At 42.3% G+C, this 25,830-nt stretch overlaps 1 protein-coding gene across 6 annotated transcripts; it reads left to right on the top strand.

Annotated features, from left to right (window-relative positions):
- The first annotated feature begins 505 nt into the window (after window positions 1–505).
- VPS26C (VPS26 endosomal protein sorting factor C) lies at window positions 506–24,427 on the top strand. Of its 6 annotated transcripts, none has more exons than XM_037376508.1 (8): window positions 506–912; window positions 8,270–8,413; window positions 9,667–9,816; window positions 12,992–13,072; window positions 15,601–15,675; window positions 16,654–16,792; window positions 17,024–17,183; window positions 18,113–18,798. In XM_037376508.1, exons 1-8 carry the CDS (start codon window positions 856–858, stop codon window positions 18,234–18,236), a joined length of 930 nt encoding a protein of 309 aa, XP_037232405.1. In that variant the 5' UTR covers window positions 506–855; the 3' UTR covers window positions 18,237–18,798. The 6 variants fall into 6 exon arrangements, 5 of the variants coding, with proteins under 5 accessions (XP_037232405.1, XP_037232407.1, XP_037232404.1 ...); XM_037376510.1 differs by lacking the exons at window positions 16,654–16,792; window positions 17,024–17,183; window positions 18,113–18,798 and adding exons at window positions 20,646–20,796; window positions 21,144–21,296; window positions 22,911–24,427 and having other exon boundaries at window positions 549–912; XR_005102508.1 differs by lacking the exon at window positions 506–912 and adding an exon at window positions 7,430–7,552 and having other exon boundaries at window positions 17,024–17,359; window positions 18,113–18,198.
- Window positions 24,428–25,830: the final 1,403 nt, after the last annotated feature.

Below are 25,830 nucleotides of genomic sequence, written 5' to 3'. Positions count from 1 at the left end.
ATTCAGTATGCTGAATCATACGGGTAATTATAACAGAGACAAGTTTCGTCCTCATACATATAGAGGCTCTTACGACCATAGGCCACGCGTAAGGCTAATCCCCTTCAGCGCGGACAGAAGTGTAAATTTAAAGACCGCTAGGCCTCTCCTTATCGCCCAACGCTACTGCACCGGCCAGAACAGGGCCCCCGGCCAGAGGGGCCGCGGCCGCCGCTTGCGGGGCCCCGTCCCGCCCCGTCGCGCGGCCCGAGGCCAGCGCCGCGGCCCGCACCGAGCCGCCTGACCGGCCCCCGCCGCCCGCGCGCCCGCGCCGAGAGGCGCCAACCCCCGCCCGCGGCGCCCCCAGGCGCGGCCAGTCCCCCTCGGCGCCCCGCCCCGCCCCGCCCACTGGCGCACGGCGCGCGCCTGCGCACGCGCGAGGGCCTGTCCCCGAGCCCGGCCGTTACGGCCGAGCAGCCCTGCGCATGCGCCGCCTCCCCGCGGGCGCCGCCTCCCCGTCCCACGGGGCCAGGCGGCGCCCCCCGCCCGCGGCGGGCCCTGCCGGGCCTCCGGGCACGCCGGGAGCTGTAGTCCCCGGGGCGCGCCGCGTCACACGCGTCCGGGCCTTGGGGCCTCCGCCCGGCAGGAAGCCCGCTCCCCTCGTTGCTATGACCACCGGGAAGCGGGCGGAGCCGAGCGGGAAGCGGCGTCACCTGCCGAGAAGTGACGCCAGCGGGGCCCCGGATGTCGGTGGGGCAGGGCACGCGCACCGCCACGCCCGCCGGCGGAAGCGCGTGGCCGGGGCAGAGCTGCCTCCCTGCGGGCCGGGCCACGTGACAGCCGCGGTCACGTGGCAGCGCGCGGCCGGCAGCCGCGATGGGCACCGCGCTAGACATCAAGATCAAGCGGGCCAACAAGGTCTACCGCTGCGGGGTGAGTGCGGGCCCCGCGGGGCCGCTCTGCCCGCCCGGCGCCGGGCCCTGCCGGCCGCCCCGCACCGAGCCGGCCGCCCTGAGGCACCGGGGCGCGCCCTCGGGCGGAGGAACGACCCGCTCCCTGCGGCCTCCGCCCCGGCAGCGGCGGCTCCGCTTCGCGCCCTTCCCTGCCCCGCCCAGCGCTTCCCCTCGCCGCCCTCCCCGTGTCTCCCGCTTCGGTCCCCGCCGAGGCAGCCGCGGGTCCCCGTCGGCCTTGGGGCGCTCGGCCCGCTGTTGGTCCCCCCGGCCCTAGCTGGGGGGCGGTGCCGCGGGGTCCCGCCGGGGGACGGAGGGGGGCGAGGCCCCCCGAGACGGGGCGGTGCGGGGCTCACCCGTGGGGCGGTGGGGCTGCAGCCGCTTGTGCCCGTGTCGCCGCAGGGCCGGTGCCCCGGCGTTCCAGCCTCCGGTTCCGCTTCTGTGCTCTGCAAGAAGCCCGAAAGCACCTTAAGGCGTTGTTTGGCCCTGTCGGGACATCTCCTCTTTAGATAAAGCCCTGGGACAAGAGCGGAACTAATGATTTTTTTTCCCACTGGGCAGGAGTCTGGTTTCTTAACTTTTTTCCCCGATGTGCTTGATACTTGATAGCGATGAATGGGCTGTGCTTGCTTCACCTTTTGCGGCTGCCTGATCAAACGCTGTGCCTTTTTTCATTGTCGAAGACTCCAAGTGCTGTTAGGAAAAAATAAATAAAAAACACCTTGCTCACGTTTCCGAGACTCTCATCACTTTTTCTAGGCAATATTCTATCGTTTAACCAAAAGTTTTCAAGTCTTTTTTTTTTTTTTTTTCTTCCTGGCTACTCAGCCACGTACTTGTATTATAAAAAAAACCTTTTCACACACAGCTTTCCCATATGTTAGTAATTTGGCTCTTACAGTGTATAACGCATGTTTCAATTTATTGAATTTTTTAATGCTGGAAAACTGATTTAAACAGATTGAAATGGAAGGGTGTGTGCCGTCTGTTCTACAACTGTCAAATCATCTAGAGAGTGACTTTCATAAAGCTAAATTATCAGTTTGCAAACAACACACCCCTTTAGTTATGGTGTCATAGGGAGAAAAACTACTTTATGTATCTCACTTTCATATTGTTTTGCCTTTGCATCTTACTGGAAGTATCTTAGTTACTTATTTTGTTACCGTGGTACTGTGCCCATTTTCAGTTTCTTCATTTGGCTTGCTTTATATCACTTTAAATTGGGTTGGGGTTTTTGCTGTGGGTTGGTTTGGGTTTTTTTACATATAGGAAAGGGGTATTTCTTCTGTCTTTAAGCTGAAATTAAGATATTTGCGGTTAGTAAATCTGCCAGTATTGTTTATTCGCATCCTTTTTAACTCCACGGGAAAAAGCTTGTCATTTTTGTTTAATTCATTAACTAGGCCTGAAATCGGGAATTCTGAGTGATGTGAAAACACAGTGATGTACACCAGCTGTACAGTAGAATTACAACATTAATTTTTAATAGAAATTTTGTAGGGACAGAAAGGAATTGCAAATCTCTTTAATCAGGCATGGAATGTATACGGGTTTGGGTTGTGAGTTGGTGATTTTTATTTTTAGAAGTTTACAGATTGTTGTATATTTTAGTGATAATAGCTGTGCTAATAATACCTTTGGTCTATGGCAGCTTTCATCCCAAAATATGCTTGCATCAATGATACTTGAAAATGAAGGGATTCCTTTAGTAAAGACAACAGTTCATCCCAATGTGTATGCCTAGCTATTAATTTCAAGGCAATAAGGGATACTGTGGCTAGGCTTGATCTTCGGTTTTCTGAACTTACTTAAAGCTGCATTTAGATGTGGGAGAAGGCGATGTCTAAATTATGCACTGGTATAGTCTCTTTGTTGTGCCTATTACATTATAATATCAAAAATTTGCTAAAACATTACTGAGCTTTCTAAGTCATTATTTGCCTGAGACCATGGTTAATCCAGCGTAACTCCACAATGCTATTCGCTTTCCTAGCCACTTAATTTCTGCCACCTTTCTTGTGCTGACAGTACTGGCTATGCAGTAAGCCAGGTTAGAGAGATGGATAGTGCTTGGTTGGCACAACACTCAAAAAAAAAAAAAAAAGTAGTAAATAATAATAATTCAAAAATTGATCTTTTGAATCATGAATATTTGTCAGTCAGTATCAGAATGGTCTTGTGCTGGGTGCTCTGCAGAAGAGAGGTTAGACATAGTGGAGCAGCTCCAACAGAGTTGAAAATTTGACAAAATAAGTAGGGTGGATAAAGGACAGTCTGAAGGATCTCAGCTTGTGATTTTAGATGATACTAAACCAAAGAATGGTAATGGCAACGGCCGCAGATTCTTCCATTCAAGGTCTGTATCTCTTGAGAGTGCATGGTCTGGGTGAAATATTCAGGAATTTTTTAGCAATCAGCATCTCTCAATCTGTTGCATGTACATCAGCCATCATCTTTACAACTGTTAGGTATATTTGCTATACATCTTTATTCGTGCTGGGAGGGAAGAGGTGAGGGGAAACAAATCGAGGGGAGACCCATGTTTAATGAGTAGCTGTTCTGAGACTCTTTCAATGGTAAATTCCATACTGAATTAGGCCCTGAAGGTGCAGGAGTTGTTAATACAAACTTCTACAGGAGAACTCTAGAAGTTAAAAAACATAGCTTGAATTTTATTGCAGAACTGAATTTGAGTCTTGTTAGGGGAAAATACTGTTGAAAGTACATGTGACAAAGCTGGTGAGGGGAGAAGATAAGGGTATGTCTAAAGCAAATATCTGACCAGGAGAAATAAGGCTGAATAACTTCTTTTTTTGCGTAGTTTTTTGTAAGGTCAGAGTAATGAATCAGAATGATGTTTCATTACAGGCTTTCCCCATCAGGCCAAGATTTTTAAAATTTCTCTTTGGTGCTGAAATACCATGTAACAGAACCTTCAAATACTGTTCCCTGTTGTCTCGGGTTGGGTCAGACTACTTGTCATCCTGGTGCAGAGCTAAATCCAGCTGAATTCAAGCATTTTTGATTGTTGCAAAGCAATCTCCCACACCAAGTGGAAGTTGCTTCACATCCTAAAACTTTCCGTAGTTCTAGGTAGTTGAGTAGGCAACTGTTTTCTTCTTTTTAATTGTTGTTTATTGTTTCAGTGTTGACAGTCCTTTATTAACTGGGAGAAATTAGACACTAAATTTGTGAAATGGTCACGCATCATGCAAGCATGTGATTGTGTTCCTGCTTTTAAAAAGGAAGTTGGTTAAATTAACGTGCTGTGGTAAACAGTAAGCAATTTCAATTATTTTATTCAATTATTTTAGTACATAAAAAAACCCAAAAATAGTTAGTTATAATCATCAGAAACAGGAGGAACTAAGCAAACGTTTCTTTTGTCGTGACTTCGATTTGAGAAAAGCTGACTTAAACGGATTACTTCAAATCATGAGTAGAAAACCAAGTTTGCCACTTCTTGGACCAAAAGCGTAATAGCATTGTTTTGTTGGGTGTTTTTTTTTTAAAAAAAAAGTGACAGGGGATTTAAGAACAAAAAGACAATAAAATTGATCCTAATAGCACATCCTATAATAGCAAAATAAGTCTTACTGCAGCAAAACTGTGTTTAAGTTCCTAGGAACGGAAGGTCTGTGTTCAGGAGGGGTTTGTTTTGATGTTGGGTGTTTTTTTTTTAATTGGATGGAGAATTCTTGAGCCATTGAGGCTCATTTAATAAAGCCTGGAATGCTAGAAGAATGAGGGGCCAGGCACAACTAACGATGCATTTTGTTTAGAAAACCTAAACAGGATGACTGGAGTAACAGTGGCAGTTAGTCTGAGATTGATAATTAAAAGAATTCTAGGCTGAAAGGCCTGAAAAATGTGTCATTCAAAGAAAGGTGTTATGGTTAACACCAGCCAAGACTTTTCATGACAAATGAGTCCCAAATATATTTAAGTCAGAATTTGCCCATAAGGAGGAAGCCTCTTACTTTTTCTAAAAAAAGCAAACATTAGTAAATCAGAGCATTGAGGTTTTAAAGCATCTATGACTAGTTAGTTGAGTCTAGCAGACTTTTTCTGTTGAATGTGGCCAGCTTCTTTCTAAAGAACCAGAAGATTGTGTTGTTACAATTTGCAGGTGGCTTGCGTAGAGGAATATGTGGAATGTGGAATAAAATGATCAGGACTGCTTAGTAAATGTGACTTATGTGAACTTAATGTGAATTTGTAAATTGCCAGATGTTTGCCCTTTGTCCCAAAAGTGAACGTCTGTGGTATGGAAAGTGGAATCTAAAAGGAACCTGAGACATCGTCTTGCTAACCAACTGACCATGGAGTTCTACTGAAATAACTAAGACCTTAATCCATAGATGTATAGCGGATATCAAATGGAACTAGAAAAATGTTAGGCATTTCTGTATGGCGTGAGGTATGATATCCTCTGCTGTTGTCAACACCTCAGAAACTGTAATGGCAGGTTTCAAGTGGTCTTGAAAACCTGCCTTGTGGTTAGTTTGTTATTTTTCAAAGCTACGTTGCATTTGAAAAAAAAACCCTAAAAAATTAGGATGATCTTTTTCTTATCTGTGATGCTGTCAAGTGATCAGATACAATCTGAAAATACGTAATATCTAGCTAAAATTATTTTTCTGTCTCCTTAATGTAGCAAACAGACATGACAGTGTAAACAGATTGGAGTTAGTATATATTTTAACACTAGAAGTAATTTTCCCAACAATTCATGGGACAGCGTAGTCTTTACATAGTTCATAGATACTGAATAGCTGTCTAGTTCAGTCAGAAGTCGAGATGTCACTTCGGAGTCCCAAGATAAAATTCTGTATGCATGTTATGTACCATTTTGTGTTACTGATTGAAGATTGTTTCAAATCGTCCCCAGCCGGACTTGGGTGAGTCTGCTCCATGACTAGAGGAACAAGGGATTGTGCTGCTGGATCACATGAAGCAGGTGTTCATCTTTGTTGTGACCCTGAAAGTGACTGACATTTTGAAAGTGTCAGTCTTCCTGGCAGTTTCGTGTGCATATTTGAATGGCAAGGAACTGACAAGAAGGCTAAAAAGCTTGTTTGGGATCATTAATCGGTGGCAGTCTTCTCACAAGAATGTTTTGTTTGCAGTTTAGCATATGTACCTTGCTGCTTTGTCTGCTTTGCATAATACACCGGCCTTCCTGTGGATGGATACTCTGTTCAGATGAGTAAGTGTGTAGAACCATATTAGCTTAGTTCCATCTTGCAAAGTTTTGTTGTCACATGGTGAAGCCATGAGGAGCTGCTAGTAAGGGAGAAAGTGAAAAGCTGAGTAGAAGCAACTGATTCTAGGTTACTACATTGTAGTACATGGGTTCCATTCCAGTGGTGACTTTTTCTATGCCTTTATAGTTTTGTGGTGTTAAAGGTAGATTTAACCCCTTTTTGACATGGACTGAAAACAGTACTAGTTTAGTATTAAGTGTTGCCATGTAGCTTTTAGGAATGCACGTTTGCAAGTGTTTTGAAAAAGTGAAGTTTTCTCATAAATTGTGTGCAAACTATTCGAACGCTATGGTGAGCTTATGCTCTTCGTTTTGTCCTTTTTTGAAGGACAAGTAACTGAGAGCTTTATTTAGAAGGGACCCTGTTTTCACACAAAAATGACGGAGTAGCTGTTCTTGGGAAAAGACATAGCTGATTTCCTCCCCCCACATCAAACAGAAATATAATCTGATTGTGTATAAACAGTTAAAAGTAAATACTACAGCATCTTTTTCTTGATCCTTTCCTCTCCCACACTAGTGACCTTTAAAAGTTTTTGTTAGAAGGTGGTTTTGAGGTGTGTTTTCATTTCTTAAGAGACACCGAATGTTAGAAGAACAATTCATACTTAACTTCAAGTCATTCTTCTCGTTTCTGCCCCAAATACATACACCCTTCTCGTGTGAAAGTATGTAGGCGATAGCTCTGGAATAGGTTGTTGCTGTGTGGCGGGAGACTGTTCTCATTTATTAAAGCAGTTCATATGTTCAGGATTGTCCTTGCTTCTTATAGTTCAGCTGTACTCATTTTTCAAAGCAATAACCTAATTGCTTGTACTAATTAAAGCCCGTTAGCAAAGCAGCACAGTATTTAGGTCAGCTTTTCTTCACCGTCCTTTTGTGCCTGTGCCTCCTGTACTGGCATTTCCCAGTTGCTGCAGGTCCTCTTTTCAGACTTGCAGCATGTCAGCCTTCAATGTGATGCTTGATGTTCTGCTGTCCAGTTCTGCTTTAAACCGCCTGACCCATTTTCTATATTGTCACCCTGTACCACTGGTAAAGACAAAAGGCTGGCAAAATTCAAGTAGCATCTGTCAGAGATTTACAGAACTAGACTGGTTTTAACTGGTCGAGTGTAGAGTGGGCAGTCTGAATTATCCTTTGGTTGGAACGATCTGTAGTTTGGTGTCTGGTTTGCAAGTCTGCTGAAGGTACAGAGAGCATTGCCGTCGAGCAGAAGAGAAGGTTAGCCCCAAGAAACTTTCTTCAGGTTCTCAAATCCCTTGCTATTTCCAGATGTGTGTGAATGTTTGACGTGGAACTTTGGATTGGAGTGGATTCTCTGTTGTGGGAGAGGGGAAGGATAAACTATGGGGTATGTAAAATGAACTGTGTGTTGCTCTCCTGCAGTTAATCTTTTTTTCAGTGCTAGAACTTCGAAGATGCAGTTTTCCTGTGCAAATACAGTTTTGTAGACAAAGCATTCTTAATTGGGTGACGCATCTCTTGAGTCACAAAACTTGTGCCTCCAATTCAGATACACTTTCCAACTGTTTCCCATGTAGCATGGAATTTGCTTGTGTAGCAGAACAACTACTTATTTATTTGTTTTAAATCTATTCTGCTTTGCTTTTGAGGCAAGATTTATCCTCAGCTTGGCTGTCACTTTACAGTTATGCCTTCTCTTCCGTCTCCCACGGCTGTCTGTCCCACTCTGTATAAAATTCCCTCTTGGTATTTCATTCTAACATGTGAAATGGACCTTGTTCTATTACCATCTAACCTGATAGTTGGTTATGAGGCTATTTTTCATCTTCCGGGGGGGGAAGATTTTGATACTTTGGAAAGAAATTGAAACTCAGATTAGTACTTCTACAAGGAGGAGCAGAATATTTGTAAAGAAATCAAACTGGAAGTACAGAGGTCTCTTTCTGACGTTGCTTTCATGATCAGTATTTGTCCTTTCTGACAAGGTGAGGCTGTTCTGTAGGAACACTGTTCTTGAGATTGAAAATCAGGTAGCATGCTGTCTGAGTAAGGGCTATAGAACAAATTTACTTAAATGTTTTCATGCTGTCTTTTCTTCTATTAGGAAGTTCTTTCTGGAGTCGTGGTCATAACAAGTAAGGACACAGTCCAGCACCAAGGCATCTCATTAACAATGGAAGGATCAGTAAACCTGCAGCTTAGTGCCAAAAGTGTGGGTGTGTTTGAAGCTTTCTATAACTCTGTCAAGGTAAGACCTGTGCAGGTTAATAATTTTAGAACAGACCTTTGACTCCCTTCTCAAATTAGATCTTTCCTTAATGGCTCTCAGGTAGTTACAGCACTTTGTGGTATGTAAATGATAGAAAGCAGAGAAATGCTCAGCATTATCTAGTGATTATGATGACATTTTGGGGGAAGAACTTTCACTGTTTGGCAGGTTTTCTTTAGGGATGAAATACAGCAACATAAATACTATGGTTATTGGACATTGCATTGATGGGCCATGATTTAAAGAAAAATAATTAATTGTGTGATTTATTTATTTTTTTAATTAAGTCACTGGGTTTAATAGTCACTATCATAATAGTTTCTGTGGAGGCCATTGAAGTTGTGTGTTACTAGGCACAATACAGGACCTGCACAGATGGTCTTGTGGAGTATGAGGCTGTGCACAAACTGACTGCAGAGCTCCTGGAAGGCCTCTGTATTGCTCTCCAGTACTTCCAGTTTGGAAGTGTGGGGTTTGGGATCTAGCAGGGCAAGTTACCTCCGGGCTCCCCACGAACATGGCTGTACTGATTGAAGCAGGGCTGGCTCTGTCTAGAGGCAGTATAGCTACGTTTGCAAACCAGCTTGCTTAAGTTAGGATAGCCTCGCTGCAGGGCCTGTGAAGGTCTTTATTTGTATCATAGTTAATTTGTGTACAGTATGAATAATCTGCCCATGAATGACTGAAAAACAGACAAAACAGTAGAAGCAATAGATTTTCTTATTCCTGTCTGGTAGACGGAGAATAATAGTAAAACCCCGGAGAGAAAGGAATTGTGATCTTCAAGCGGGCTTCCCCAGTTGCATCACAGTTAACCATTACTCCAGTGAAAGACTAGCCATAAATACAGATCTTTTAGGGTGGGAAAGGACTGGGGAGAAGATAGGAGGGAATGGCTAACTGCTCAACTGGCACACATACTTGTTGATTCCTGCTGCTACTATTCTAGATTATGGCTCTTAAAATGGAACTACACTTCCCAGTTAGCTCTCTAGACGCATTTGGTCATTACCATGAGACAACCATAAAATAGATCACAAATTGTTTTCTTGAGGAAAGCATTCTTAATATTTCTTTTCATTGTAAGACTGGAGAGCTGTGTATTGTGAAGAAAGACCTGAGTTTCTGGAAATTCAGGAAGTCGGTTATAGTGTAGTGGATTTTGCTTGTTCTTGAAATGATGGGGCTGACGCTCTGCTTTAACCTAAACCTCTTAATATTTGTCTTTACAGCCTATTCAGATTATTAACAGCACTATTGAAATGGTAAAACCAGGGAAACTTCCCAGTGGCAAGACAGAAATTCCATTTGAATTTCCATTGCATATGAAGGGGAACAAAGTTCTGTATGAGACATATCATGGTGTCTTTGTTAATATTCAGGTAAGGTAGTCGTATCTGTGGAGAAAAGCTGAAGTTTTGTTACTCGCAGAATGTATTCTAAAGCATGTCTTATTCCATGGAAGCAGAGGATAAAGTTTTGTGGTAAAGTTTTCTTTTCAGAGTGCAGTAAGTTCTCTCTTATCGAATTGAAGAATAAGCAGAAAGAGATCCTTTGAAGTAAATATCTTTTAAGCTTTCCTTTATTAATATATCATTCTTCTGGTGTATACTGTATTTTCTAGATATAACTTGAGATTAAAAGTCATGATATGTGTTAACCTTTAAAGTTCTAGTTTGTAGGTAGTTTCTAGTTGCCTTTTTCAGTTCCAATTTCTACGAGTCAACACTTCCCACAGGTGGTAGCGCTTCTTAAATGTGGCAGAGGAATCATCCTGAGATCTCAGTATCCCATCAATATAACATTGCTTTTAAGAAACTGTTGTGATGTCTCCTCCCTTTTCTTTTCAGCAAATTTAAGCTTTTCATTGGGAAAAGTTGACAGTGATGAAACTGATCAGATGTAAGATGGGATGTACAAGGGAAAATTAAAAGCATACTGGAAAGAGGGACTTTAGGTTGAGAAAGGATAAAATATATTTGCCACGCTTGTTAAATCTTTTACAGTTCTCTTGCAGGGTGCTGTTTTCATCTAGTTCTGATTATTTTTGTGTGAAAGGAGTTTGCATTTACCATTTTGTCAATAATCTGTATAGTAGTACATACCCAGATACAAGTGTATGTACTGTTAACCTAGTACCAGTGACACTTCGTTAGCATAGTAGACAACGAATCGCTGCTAATAATACTCAAAAATTAAGTGTACTGTCTTACCAGATCTGTTTTAAGACACAGAGATAAATCCTACAGGACCGAAGATGGCTAGTGTTCAGAGTCTTTTCCTGCGCTCATTTGTGAGAAGTGTCCTCTAGCTGGAGGAAATCTTCCCATTGTTTATTTTTTCAGACCTCCCATATGGAGTAAATCTTTAAAGAATGATGGCGTAAACAGTAACAAGATGTCTTGCCTGAAATACCTTGTCAGAACTACCATAACATATACCTGATCCCTCCTTATGTTGTAGACAAGTACAACCATTCCCTTCATGAAAAAGACTATACCACAGTGTCCTTTTGTTCAAAACAAATGTGTAATCTCATAATGAATATTCAAAGCAAAGTGTTGAGAGCTTGTAGTATCTTCAAAACCAAGAGTTGTTTGCTTTCTGGTAGAGATGAGTAGTAACATTTCCTGCCCAAGTCTGTATGAATTTGTGGAAACACCGTTTTTAGATTTGACCTTTTCTGGTTAAAAATTGTCTTACCATAGGTAGGTTCATTTGGGGTTTTGGGGTGGTTTATTTTTTGAGGGAAAGCCATGTCTTGAATGTAAATAATGTATTTAGACAATACTTTTTCTTACCAAGGAGTGCTTTTTGTTTTGTTTTCTTTGAGGAAAAAGATTAAGAACTCACTAAATGCAAAAAATTTTGCGCACACATGCACACTTGTAGTTCACTGATGATAGTATTGGATTTGATGACAAAGTGTAAAACTGTTAGCTGTTTAGCTGAACTGGAAGTCTTACATTACAATCTGCGATTTTGAAAAACCCTTAACAAACAAACCAGACCCCACCCCCATTTACAAGCCTATCAGAACTAACTAAAAGGAAAATGCCCTTGTTTTTTGTCTACATTCAGATTTTTTTTTGAGTACTTGCCATATCTTTTTTTCAGTCTTGGCTTTCTTCCTAATGCAGCATCTGTTGTTTGTGGTAGGTATGTCAAAAATGGTGCAAAACTGGTTGAGTTGCTTTCCATAGTCTAGATAACTTCCCTGTGATCAATATCAGTTGTTTCAAGGTATACTTTAATGGTGAATATTTGTTTTGTTTTGTCATTCCCTCTCTAATCTATGTAGCTTCTCTTTACAAGCTGGGGCTAAATTTCATTCTGAAGAGGAAAATGTAGTGCTGAGGTGCTGTTTAAGAAAAACTTCTAAAACCTCTCTCCAATTCCTGTATAATTTAAAGGCATGCCTCTATTTCTTGATCTAGGTATTAGTATGTTAGCTGGGGGTTCAGTATCGAGATTTAAGTCTCTTCTCATGCAGAGACCTTCTGATCAGACACTGATGGGGAGGCCAAATTGCAAGGCCTGTGCGTTCCTGCTGCCCCATTGCACTGTGCTCCCTGGTCAGAATGAGGTGTAGTGCAGTAATAGAAGACTCGCTCAAATAGCGACCGACTTCAGTGGAAACCATGATCTGTAACGGGGAAGGAGAGATGCTCGCCGCGTCTCATTCTTGCATGCGTATTCAGGTTGTGTGTGGAGAGACACCATGAGCTAGAAATGATGAAGCTGAGTCGCTAGTCTGAGTAAAGAAGGAATTAAAACCAAAGCAAATAAACCAACAAAGAAACCCCCACCCCAAGAAACTCCTTACCTTGTAAGTATGTTGAAAGGCTATATTACAGATGCTGCAGTATATGGTTACTGTGATAACCAGGGTCATGCTATTTTTCAGTCGCTGTTTTGTGGCTCCCTTTTTAGGGGAGAAAGGGGATGAAATCATCAGCAAAGGTTTTGAACAGTGAACAGCAAAATTAACCTTGTTGCCTGACTGTACAGCACACTGCTGCTTTTAAGTTCAGCTGTATGGTTAAAGACAGTTCCCCGTTAAATATGCATGTAACGTTACTGCTCTTAAATCCGATCTTACAGTACATTTAAAATTAGAGGGGCTGTGAATATATCTTATTGATAATCACTTAACCAAAGTACGGTGAAAAGCAATACCATAATCACTCTCAACTGAACGCAATTTGGGTGCTGAAGCAATCCAAGACTCTGTCAGTGAGTTAGTCCATCAGTCTGGTAGGTTGTTAACGTAACACAGAAGATCGGGAAAGCATTTGAAAGTGACTATGGGACTGTAAACACAAAGAAAAATCAGCTTTCATTTGGGAGCACCTAAAATCATTGTATAACTCTTTACCTTATTCCCCTCTCCCCATCACTGGTATGTATGTTGCCTACTAATCTGTTTTAAATGATGCTTTAAATTATTAATAATAGTAACGTTCTGCACATATGCATTAAAAAGATGAAAAGTTAGAGAGAAATAGAGGAAATCTTAACAAAGGCTCTCTTTCTCTGCTGCCCTGTTCTTGTCAGTATACTCTTCGGTGTGATATGCGACGTTCTCTGCTAGCAAAAGACCTAACTAAGACTTGTGAATTCATTGTCCACTCACTGGTAAGTGTGGCTTGTATTAACTATACAAAAGTGAGATTCGCACCCACCCCCCTTTAAGAGAAGGTTGGCAGTAGGGTTAGAAAACCAAGTAAAACCATGTCATTTGTAATGGCAACGTACAGGATACGTTTGAGTAAAGGAAGACAGCCTCAAAACAAAAACATCCAGAAGAGCTAGGGTTTCAGTCGCTTCTGATTAGAACAACACATTTCTCTTTTCATTTGAAGAAAATAGTACAAAGAGGATTTGGATTATAAGATGTTGTTGTACCGCACTGAGTTTATTCTTTTATTCATCCTTTCAGTTCTGAAACAGTGATGAGGTTGGATAAGTATTACGGCATTCTTTTAAACCCTGTTTCAGATTATCTGAGCATTTCTTAGCCAGAGGTTCTGGGCACCCACAACGCCTGTCGTAGAAATGGGAGTTTGTTGGTGAAGAGAAAATACCTGATTTCTGTACTTCAGATGACTAATTATGATTTAGAGCCCTGACTCAAAGTATCAAAGCTGGGACTGCATCAAGCTGGAAACGAGAAGCTTGTCAACTTAATCACCTTTGGTTTTAAGTAGGCCCCTGGTTGCAATGTGCTAAGGTAACTAGATTAACAAATAACCACATCCTGCAGTCAGCAGCATGGAGACAGCCTTCCTCCTGTGGAGGTACCGCTGTGGGATAAGATGTGACTGTCTCACAAGAAATGCTTTGCTGCTTGTTATTTGAAGTTTCTATATCAGATTGGAGTTTAGTTTTATGCTGACTTGTACACATGTCCAGAGCATCTAATGTCAGTACAGAGTGTGCAGGCCTAATTAAGTCTCTTTTCTCATCCCACAACTTGCAGGAACATACTGTTTCTATCATTCCTTTGAACTCTTTTAATAGGACAGTAAAGTATGAGACTATTCTGTCTTATTTGTCAATAATGGTAGAAATGTTATTTTAGTGCTATAGTACCTATTTTAAAGATGTCGTGCCTTTTTTTAAGATTTAGCTAGGTGCTATAAAGAAGTTTCATGTTGGTAAGATTTCATTATTTTCTAACACATATTACACTACATTTTATTGGTCTGTTATAAGTAAGCCACACTTGTCAAAATACTGAACAAATTACATAGTATGCAGTTTCCTGGTTTTATTTCTTGTTCCCACTACAGCACTTCTTAGATCACAAGTCAGTAAATCATGAATCTCTCAGGGCGAATTAATGAGGTTTTACTGAACATACAATTCTCACTGTCAGTGCTCAATGTACCGTTTCCCTTAACCTTATTCTTTGCCAGAATTTGTCATTTGCGGGGAAAATCCAGTCAATCTTTTGCTAACATCTTCCATCTTGCAGCTGGGCAGCAGAAGTTATTTTGAATTCCTAAGTAGTGAGGGTAGATCCTAACTAAGAGTTCAAGTTTAGCCCGGTGGTGGTGGTGTGCTCTGCCAGCCCCCACTTAGGTGCAGTTGAGTCTCTTGTAAGTGACGCTGCGCTGGCCGCTTATTTTAAATATGTAGGGAAAAGACAGTGCAACTCCCTGATGAGGGCGGAGAGAAGGAGAGATCGGTGAATGGTAAGCGCCTGGTGCTGCCACCTTAGCAGAGCTCAGGACCTGTTCAGCCACTATGGAAAGATTTAACTTGGTTTTGTGATAAATGGTATAACTAGACACTGAAGAACTGTAATAATGTGCCTCCAAAACTGCTTCTCCGGTGTGGAAAGCTAACCTGGACCAAGTTTTGCTTATTTTACTATTAAAGGAGCTGGAATGCGAAGCCCATTAAATCAACAATACAGTAATTCCATCAGCTGAGGATATCCTGGTAATATCAGGATGGCTTAGGAGACCTGAGCTGTTACTGAAAGCGCAGCAGGACGTGTTCGAAGTGCCCAGGGGTGACACGAGGGAGGGAGACTTCCTAAAACGTGTTTGAAGCAATGGAGCAAGTCCATTTATAATCTCCCCCACTCTCCCCTGCCCAAATTTCCTAAGTATTAATAACGAAAGGAAACACTGCAAGTGACATAAAAATGTAATTATTTGTAAATACAGAAATGTGAAAATTCACTTTTTTTTCGGTAGCATACCATATGCTTCAGGTAGGTAGCATATTTCTTTATTTCTTCTTTTCCAGGTGGTTTAGTCTACCACATGTTTGGGGTTTGCTCCACATACACCCCCCCTTTTTTTTTTCTCTTTTTTCAGTGTAGTTACAGCTTATGCCAGAAACTATCACATGAAGATCTTGTAGTTTATTGCATCAGCAAACAGGAAGTAACCAAAAATTAATACAGTTCTGCTTCTACAGTTTAGATTTGTGGTGCATTGTGACTTGTGTTTAGACAATATCATAATGTTATTTAATAACAAAGGCAGGAAATGTCAGGGGTTTTATTACCTAGATGCATACTTCAGTATGAAGGCAATCCTGAAGACTTAACATACCCAACAGCTGCCTGCCTTTGTTGTGTTTTTTAATATTCTCTCTGTGTGTTTTGTAAATCATGGCTTACAGTGAAACTCTTTCATTACTTGCAGTCACAGAAAGGGAAACTGACACCAAGCCCAGTAGACTTCACAATTACTCCTGAAACTCTGCAAAATGTTAAAGAGGTAAGGTAAGGGTTTTCTTATTTTGCTTTAAATGCAATGCTTATGTGATTCTGAGTGAGAAAGAGAGGGATGATTAAATGCTGCCCTGCAGATAATCAACTCCTTTTTTTTTTTTTTTTTTTTTCCCCCCCCCTCATTCCCCACCGTCATTCTCCTTTTTTACTTTTGTAAGCAATAAAGTGATTCTGCCCGATCTCTTGTGGTAATGGTGACTAATGTAACATGGGACTTTGTTCAGTAGTGGTTAAACATTTTTATAATTTTTCTGAATGAAACATGATAGTGAAGCAAGGGAAAACATGCTATACCATACATAGCCAAGATCCTTTAAAAATATGTATTTTGAACCTTGATCGTGCATTTTTCTACAGCCCCATGTGGCTTTGGGAAACTTGTATGAACAGTATAGCTGTCTTGGTCATTTACCTCTGTGAATTTCTGTTTTTTCCACTGAAACCTGTGTGCTCTTTTTCCAGATGTTCCTGTTGCATTCTTTTTGTTAACACGACTGTTTTCCTGCTTTAGGTCTCCCTTCTGCATCCCCAGTTTGCCTTCCAATGCTCTTAGTTCCAGAGTTCTGAATTTAGACCAACTCTTCCACTTGTTTCTCAGAACAGACCTCCTAATGAGCTGTTTGGTTGTTTCATGCTGGTGTTGACCTTATTCTACATATTCACAGAGTTACTGTGGTTGGAAGGGACCTCTGGAGACTGGTTAGTCTGGCCCCTGTGCTTGGAGCAGAGTCATCTAGAGCAGGCTGCTCAGGGCCACATGTAGTAAAGTTTTCAGTATCTCAAAGGATGGAGACTTGCAGCCATTTGGCAGTGTTAAGGTGTTTGACCACCCTCACAGGATTAAAAAATAAACAAAAAAATTAAAAGTAATCTCCTTTATTTCGATTTGTTGCCATAGCCTCTTGTCCTTTTACTAGATACCTCCAAGAGGAGCCTGACTGTCTTCTTTACTCCTTTTCATCAGATATTTATACATACTGATAAAATCCCCCTGAGCCTTCTGTTCTGCAGGGATGAACAATCCGAGCTCTCAGCCTTTCTTGTGTGTCATGTGCTTTTAACCATCTTCATGGCCAAATCCAGCAATGGCTTCACTTGCTCCAGTAAGTCTGTTTCTTGTACCAGGAAGTCCCGAGCTGGACGCGCTATCCCCAGTTTTTTCTCACCAGTGCTGAAAAGCTGGGGAGGATCACCTCCCTCAGCCGGCTGGCAACACTTTCTAGTGCAGCTCAGGATGCGGTAGGCCCGTTTGTCCAGCCTGTTGAGGACCCTGTGAAGGGCAACACAACTATCTGGTTAATCGACGGCTCTTTCCAATTTTGTGTTACCTGCAGACTTGCTGAGGATACTTTGTCCATCATCCAAGCCATCACTGAAGATGTCAACTAATACTGGCTCCCGTATTGGCCCCAGCCAGCGGTGTACACCACTGGTGACTAGCCTTCCGCTGGACTCCGTGCTACTGATCACAAACCTTGGAGTCCAGCAGTTCAGGTCGGTCTCAGTCCATGTCAGTGTCTAACCTGCACACCTAGTCTGTACTCCATCAGTTTGTCAGTGAGGTTGCCAGGAGAAACAGTATCCAAAACAGCGCTGAAGCCGACATAAACAGTATCCACTGCTCTTCGCTTGCTCACCAAGCTAGTTGTTTCAGCATGGAAGGCTATCAGGTTGGTTAAACATGATTTTGTTTTCATAAATCCATGCTGACTGCTTCCAGCCACTTCCTTCTTCTTGGTGTGTTTGGGATTGGCTTCTGGTGTTATTTGCTCCATCGCTTTCCCAGGGACTGAAGCAAGGCTGAGGAGTCTATAGTTCCTTGGATCTTCCTAACTGAAGATAAGAGTGACATTTACTGTCTTCCATTCCTCAGGAACCTTCTTTGTTCATGACAGCCTTTCAAAGATAATCCAAATTGGCCTCACGGCGACGTGGGTCAGCTTCCCCAGCACTTGTGGGTGTGTCCCATCGGGTCCCATGGACTTGTGTACATCCAGTTGGTTTAAATGTTCTCTAACCTGCTCCTCCTCTACCAGTGATAACCTCCTTGGTCCACACTTTCCCCATGGTTGCAGGGGCCTGGGCTTCCTGGAGGCAAATCCTATTAGTAAAGTCCGAGGCAGAGAAGACATTAAGTACCTCTGTCTTTTTCATGTCTTCTGTCCCTGGGTCCCCTACCATATTCAGTAGCAGGCTGACATTTACCCTCCTCTTCCTTTTGCAGCTGGTAGATTTTTAATGCCCCTTTTTGTTACCCTTCATGCCTTTTGATTTCATTCCAGGTGGGCTTCGGCTTTCCTAAAACCATCCCTGCACAATCGGATAGTGTTTTTGTATTCCTCCTGGGTCACCTGTCCCTGTTTCCATCTTTTGTATACTTCTTTGTTACGATCTTATCAGTAGCATCTCGTTTATCCACACAGGTCTCTTCCTACCTTTGCTGGACTTTCTGCGTGTGGGAATAGACTGTGCTTGAGCGTGGAGGAGGTGACTCTAGGAAACCAGCCAGCCGTCATGGCTGAAACTCTTCTAAGTCTAGCTGAGTGAGGGAGTGAGCAGGTTGTGTCCGGCAGCCTCTCGTGTCTCTGGAGTCTGCTGCACACTGAAAGCACATGTTTTTCCAAATACAAGGATACAACTATTCTTGGTGGGAAAATTATTTTTGAGACTACTGCTAAATACTAAAGCTGTCAGCTGTCTGTTCTTCCTATGAACCATGTTTCCATATAAATTATTTTCTGAGGTATTTTTCTTTCTGTATCTTGATACTTCACTCCTTGGCTTAGCAAAGGCTCACTGGTGAACATCATGAAAAAGTCCTGTCCATTAAAAGTTTTCTTATGTTTAATAGCAGACCCTATGCCTTTCCCTATTTCAAGTACGTAACCACAAAAGTAGGTTCTAAAACTTCTGACATCTTGGATCCAGAGCTCCAGTCCAGTCTAAAGAATGGTATTGAATGTGTGGCCTCTTTTTTTTTTTTTTTTAATTCTTCTACCTGTCTCTGAAAAATATATGGGTCTAAAATAACTACCTGGTGGACGGGTTGCAAAAGTCACCGGTTTGCTATATATAAAGTACAAAAATTTAAATTCTTGGTTTGTCTGGAGGTTGTGGCTGAACTGTTATTTCTAGTAGACCAATAGAACACGGATTAGAAGATTTGCAGTAGCCAAGCAAAGCACAGAGAGGTTGGATGAAAAACCAGAATAGATTTGCTTGTACGTTCTTGATTCTCGTTTGTGGGGGATTATGAATAAAAGTGTAAATGATAGGTGCTATGAAATAAGACCTAGCTAGGATTAAAATATGAGGAATACTGCCAAGAGTAGTAAGGCTCTAGGGGAAATACGCCCTTAAAAAGGCAAGTCTCGTAGACTAGGGTGGAGGAAAATGGCCTTGAGTTCTCCTCCTGCAATTTCCTTTTATCTCTGTCCTGACCACTGTACTTCGGGGAATAGCTGTACGATGTCCCTGTGAAGCAGGGATGCAACTCTGTTTACACCAGTTATGGTAATGGGAAGAACCTGCAAGGGATCATGAAACAATTTTACTAATTACTTTACATTTTACTACTACATTATTAGGACTCAATATTTCACAGGGTGGTTTTGTCAGGGATGTAACTTCTGTTATTCAAGTTAGGAGAAAATACCCAAGTGAGGTCACGTTTACTAAACACATGAAAATTCCTCTCTTTTTATTTCCCCCAAAGATTTGTTTTGAGTGGAACAGCTAAATTCTGCAGAGGTCTTGGGTATCTGGGTGAAACAGTCTAAACAATAGCTGAGAACTTTTTGCCATTGCTACTGGCAGCCAGGATTAAGAAGCGAAACAGACAGACTGGGAGAAAAAAAGCTTGGGACAAGAAAGTTGGTTTGGAAGAAGGGAAAAATCAGTTACATGGGCAAGGAAATCTGAGGCCACAAGCAAGTGTGAGCAGCTGGTTGGAAGGTAGGGCCTAACATCAAAGATGTCAATAACAAAAAAACTGAGGGAGAGAAGAATAAGGCTTGGAAAAGAAGGGGAAAGTTAGAGCATGGTGCTCAAAGTGTTTGAAGGAGGCTGGGTGGAGAAGATAGGAGCTGAAGATGTGGGTAGAAAACTTGACTCTTTCAGTATGCCTCCCGCCAGGACTTGAAATGTAACTGGAGCTTCTGGCACGCGAGTTTCTCTGCTGGCAGAGAGTATCTGTGATGCCTGCTGGCTTCATGAAGGGGAGGGCAGGGGGAGCAAAGCCCCTGCTTTGGTCTTTTATGGAAACTGATTTATAGACTGTCATCCTCAATAAGCTACTCTTACTGCTCCTTCCTTAACAAGTAGGAAACGTGCTTGCTGTAAAGAAAATTTTAAAAGTGTGATCCTGTATTCAAATTAAGCTCTTCATTAATTGTACTTAATTGGTGTCTTGGTATGTAAGCAGAGTGCCACATCTTGCATTAAACAGAGATTTTTAAATGCCTGTCTCCCCTCCCAGTAGTAGTGGCTGTTAGAGAGAAAATTTAAAAGCTGGGAAAAGTGCTGAATGGTGGACTGTGCTGCAGTCCGTACAAAGTGGGACCAGCATGCAGTTCTCTAGAGCTGACTCGACCTAACCGTCCTCTGAGCTGCTGCCAGCCTACCTCCTTCAGCATGCAGTTCCTGACTTCTGGATTAACTCTAATAGCCAAGTTCTGTCGTTCACTCCAGGAAGAATGGTCCTGTGGATGGAATGAGTAGGGGGGTGCATGTCAAAAGAGCGAGTAGTAAGAGGTATCTTAACCCATCCACATAAGGACATGTATTTTTATGTTATTTAAGTTACTTGAAGCATTTCTGAACTTTTGAGTTCTTAACTTTGCAACTTTTTGGGGTTTCCTACAGATTTTGGTAACTTTCTGTAAGGTATTTTTTTTTCTTAGTCTGCTCTCACAGTTGTGTCTGTCTTTTTTCTCCCCCCACCCCCAATCTTTTTAGAGAGCTTCACTTCCAAAATTCCTCATCAGAGGTCATCTCAGTTCTACGAACTGTATCATCACACAGCCACTGACAGGGGAGCTGGTGGTGGAGAGTGCAGAGGCTGCAGTCAAAAGTATTGAGCTGCAGTTAGTACGTGTGGAAACCTGTGGTAAGTTTCTCTCAAGTGGACTTTGTGTAAAATAGACTGCAGTAATTACCACTTGCACTCTTCCAGCTTAAATAGGAAAGATTGTCAAAATCAGTCTAATTAAAAAGACTTGCAAAAAATTGTTTGGCACTTTAGGGGGAATGGTCCAAACATTAATTTAAATAAGGAATTAAGGATCATAGAGGTTAAGTGCTGACATGAAAACTTGCAGGTCAGAGGGCAAAATGTTTTGCCCACACGTACCTTCCCTTCAGCGCCAGCCTATCTTTGTTTTAAATTTTGGCCACTGCTTTCTCTTCTGTCTTTCCCATCCCCTCCTCTCCCTCTGAATTTCCCGCTTTCACCAGGGTGTGCGGAAGGTTATGCCAGAGATGCCACAGAAATACAGAATATTCAGATCGCTGATGGGGACATCTGCAGGGGCCTACCAGTTCCTATATACATGGTGTTTCCCAGGTTGTTCACCTGCCCTACCCTGGAAACAACAAACTTCAAAGTTGGTAAGTGTGGGGGACTTGATGCTGTGTTGGCGTCTTTCATCTGAGACAAGTTTTGAGTTTTACTTTAACTTCTGGCTGGTAACAGAATAAATTGCTGACAGCACTGCAAGAACCAAGGACATCCATCTGTTTCCCTGTAGAGGTTTCCTGAACAGGGTTGTAGTCTGCTGTATTTCATATAAATCAAGAAAATACAGCCCACATACCTCTAACTGAAAACAGTTGTGCAACTATTAAGCTACTTCTAATAGAATTATATAGTAAAGGGAGAAAAGCAGTGTAATGGCAGGTAATTGCTGCTGCCAAAAAGTTACATGTGATTAAACACTTGAGTACAAGTTCAAGAATAAAATGGCAAGGTGATCCCTTCCTCCTTTTTATCACCAGCAAGAACCCCTCTATTTCCTCTCCTTTTTGTTTCCCCTTCTGCTGCACAGACTCGAAAAAATAAGGTTAGGCTGTACGTGACTTTGCTTTTCTTGATCTACACCAGCTGCTTCTTCCTACTTATTGTTGCCAAAATCCAACCGTTTCTTAACACACACCTGAAACAGGGGTTTCCTCGATTGTTCAAATAATTACTGTAGAAATTCTCTTTGCTATCCTGTTTTTTTTCCCCTTTGTTCTGCTGGAATTTGGTGGTTCTTTTTTTTTTATTGTATCAGATTGAAACTACAAGTCCCTGCCTTTAGGATCCTTCCCAGCTGAAGCCCTACTTTTCTGCTGTACGTCTTGGACAAGCGTGCACAACTAGTTTTTCGGCTTTGCCTGTTTCTGTTCCCCCCAAGAAAACTTTTGCAGCTGATGGGTACAGTGATTTTCCCCAAAACAATATTCTCCTCTAGTTTTTGCCATTTCTAGCTATTGAATAGTAATTTACAGTGACAAATTGCTACTATTACTGTAGTATCTACTTAAAAGAACAGTCTTAATAAAGTTACAAAGATTCTAAAAAAGGACAGTTGTTTCCAGTTTATTTTGATCTCTCGTTCCCTTCATTTATCAACTCTATCTGACTTTGTATTCTGTCTCCATTTAGGTTGTTATAGATGTGATACTGATTTTAGTTTTGAGCAACACAACTTAGGATTTAAAGAGTAGATTTTCTTTTGAAATTTTTCATGGTTTGAAGGTACATTGTATTTTGGAGTTTGATTTCTTAAGGCCGTATACAGTGCAAGATTCCAAGGCAGCGTTCTGTGCTGACAGCCGGGGAGGAGTCTCTTCCCCAGCTCTTCCATTTACGTGCTTCCGAACAACGCCTATTGGCGTGAGGCATCTTTCCCAAAACATTTTAATCTTAGATGTCTGAACTCTGCCTGTTGTCCAGAGGACAGTGTCATAGTTTCTCAGTGATACAGAGCTTAATCCAGGGAATCCCAAAGACTAGAACAAGCCAAGGTGCTCTAGGAAGGGTCCAAGGTCTGGGATGCCTGCGGTGAGGCTCTGCGTGGAGTACCGTGTCCATCCCTCCCACAGGAAGATAGGGCAATGAAATGACTTGGAAGAGCCCTGTGAAATGCTGGCCTGAGAGCAGGAGCTCTCTGCCTCTCATCCCACTGCTACAGTTCAGATTCATAGCAGACTATTTTAATTTTTTTCCTCTTCTTCCAGAGTTTGAAGTTAACATTGTTGTTCTTCTGCACGATGATCATCTCATCACAGAGAACTTTCCGCTGAAGCTCTGCAGGATGTAAACAGTCGGAGGAGAAACACTTTAAGGATTTACTGAAAAAGGACAAAATTCTTCAGAGGCAAACTAAAAGGTCTTATTTCAACTGAAAACACATCACTTGGCTCAGCCCTGCTGGTAGTTCTCGTGCTTTCATTTCTCTATAGATCTTGCCAAGACTTCGCCTGCCTTGCAAGAGCCTACATGGATGGATGTGTCAGGGCTCTTTCCGAGTTCACCACTGTTTGCTCCAATGCTTCTCAGACATATCCCGAACGAATGATTCTGTGTATTTTTACAACTTGTAGAAATACCTAGTAAGTTTCTCTATTTCATTCTGTAATACTTGTTCCAGGGTCCTTTCAAGACCTCTTACACCAGGCGTAAGGGGACTTACTAGGTTTATCTGTACTGGAGGGAGGGTGTGGGACTTGTAATAAAATACTGCATAGTGTCTTTGAAAGTCTAATAATAAATGGTGCTACACCAATGCAGGATGGTAGTGTGGGATGAATATTTTAAGATGAATATGAAATAAGTGATGTGAAATAACACCAAGTGTGTTTTGGTCAGATTGGGCATATGAGTCTTATTTGAAGAATGGTTAGAACCGAAGTTGTTCATGTGTGGCTCTTCCCTGGATTAGAAAAACAATGCGCTTACATTGTTGCCCTTGTCAATTTGTGTAAGATAGCGCTGAAAAACAAGATGAGTCAGAAGGTTTTAGTTTGAGAATATATTTATTCTTTGCATTATAACATCTTCCCTTTTATAAGACTTCTACAGCTGAGTTTTGATGTGAAAAAAAAAATATGGTAGTTGTGTGAGAAGCAGCACTGCTGAGTTGTTGCAGACCAGCCTGTGCTGACAGGGAAAAAGCTGTATTAACAACCTCTACGCTGTGGCACCGTGTGCCTTTAGGATGTGACTGTTGTTGGATGAATAACCATTCTCAGTGAGACAGTCGCTCTTTGTAATTGGTTGGGTTAATATTGTCACTTGTTCAACTTAACTTACTCCTTTCCAGGAATTTACATTTAAACTTTAAGGTAAATATGTTAAAGGGTTTGTAACTACACATCTTAAAGGAACTATGTCAGAAAACTATTTCAGCAAGGAAAAACCTTACCCACACAAACAGGTTGTAGATTTCCGCGTTGTTCTAAGTTAACAAGAACAGCCACAATTTCATTCAGATTGTGAATTTTCCATATGCTAATATGTGGGGTGGAGGCAGGCTAAGTAGATAAAGTATTATAAAAAGTACAACCGTGAGGATGACAAACATGAGAAGACAGAATTACAGAAACTGCCCAAAAGTTTCCTTTAGCTCTTATCTAGCAGCATTGCCAAGCAGGAGAATGTAATTCTAAGTTTGGCCCTGGTTCTGTACTATTTGTATTTTAGAAACAAACATCTGAAATTCTTATTTCAATGTCTTACAGTGGTCTTGTGGGGGAAAAAAAAAAGTTATTTACTAGAACTCAACACTTACCTAAGATCAGAAAATAATACAAGATGATTTTTGGAAAACGGAAGCCACTTTCTAGTCTACATATATGAGAGTGCCACCTGCTGCTCACAGTGGCACTGCCACCTCCTGCTGTCAAAAGTGTGCGCAGTAATGGTCAGGGGGGCTCTGTCTGCTCTGAAAAGGAAGCCTTAAAGTTGCAAATGAACTGTCTCTGTAAATCACTGAAATCCTTCCAGCTTAATGCAGTCAGCGTAGACCAAAGGATCATAAATGGGAAATCATCCAGCTTATCTGGGGACCTGTCTGTGCTGTGGGTCTGGGAAAAGAGTGGCTGATAACAGTGCATGCACTTGCTTAAGAGCGTGCGCGGTTTGCACAGCCAGCTCACCCGTATTACCTCCAGACAGACTATTCTGCGTGGATGCCCTGGTTTCAGCCGGGATAGAGTTAATTTTCTTCTTAGCACTTAGTATAGTGCTGTGTTTTGGCTCTGATGTGAGAGCAGTGTTGATAGGACACTGATGTTTAGTTGTTGCTGGGTGATACTTACACTAAATCATATATAATAATATATATTATTTAGTATTTTATATATATATATTATATAATAAATGCTAGCCAGAGGGCTGGAGGGGCACGGGAAACTGGGAGGGGACACAGCCAGGACAGGTGACCCAAGCTAGCCAAAGGGACATTCCATGCCACATGGCATCACGCCAAGTATATAAACTGGGAGAAGACTGAAGGGGGGGACATTCGGCATTATGGCATTTACCTTCCCAAGTACCCGTTAGGTGTGATGGAGCCCGGCTTCCCTGGGGATGGCCGAGCACCTGCCTGCCCATGGGAAGCGGTGAATGAATTCCTTGCTTTGCTTTGCTTGTGTGCGGGGCTTTTGCTTCACCTATTAGATTGCTCTTATCTCAGCTGCTGAGTTTTACATTCCTTTCCAATCCTCCTTCCCATCCCTCTGGGTGAGGGGAGTGAGCCAGCAGCAGCGTGGTGCTTGGTTGCTGGCTGGGGGTAAACCACGACAGTCCTTTCTGGTGCCCAACGTGGGCTCAAAGCGTTCGAGATAACAACTGATTTGATTGGAATGTGCTAGTTCAAATTCACAGCTGTTATTGCTGTTCAGCTGTTGGGGGGCAGGTCTCTGTGCTGGCCCTGGGGCTTGCTTGCCTTACTGTATATTAGGGTCTAGTGCTCATTAGTGGCTGCTTCTTGCTTTCACTGCTTGCTGTGCTGCTGCACTGCTTATCATCTCACCGCGCTGTGCCCGGGAACATTCTGGTAACAGCCATGGCAATGTGCCTGGGCTGGCACGTGGCCAGGGCATGGCTGCTGTTCTGTGCTGGACAGGCTGGAACTCCAGTGTGAACTCGGGTCAA

Source organism: Falco rusticolus, chromosome 2 (genome assembly GCF_015220075.1).
Source record: "Falco rusticolus isolate bFalRus1 chromosome 2, bFalRus1.pri, whole genome shotgun sequence".
Classification (NCBI taxonomy): domain Eukaryota; kingdom Metazoa; phylum Chordata; class Aves; order Falconiformes; family Falconidae; genus Falco; species Falco rusticolus.
This window is presented reverse-complemented; position numbering and strand designations above follow the sequence as displayed.

Coding starts and splice junctions, on each gene's coding strand:
- VPS26C (XM_037376507.1), top strand. CDS start 7,484: ATGTTTGACGTGGAACTTTGGATTGGAGTGGATTCTCTGTTGTGGGAG. Junction 7,553..8,269: donor GGGGAAGGATAAACTATGGG/GTATGTAAAATG, acceptor TTCTTCTATTAG/GAAGTTCTTTCTGGAGTCGT. Junction 17,184..18,112: donor CTTGGAGTCCAGCAGTTCAG/GTCGGTCTCAGT, acceptor TTATCCACACAG/GTCTCTTCCTACCTTTGCTG.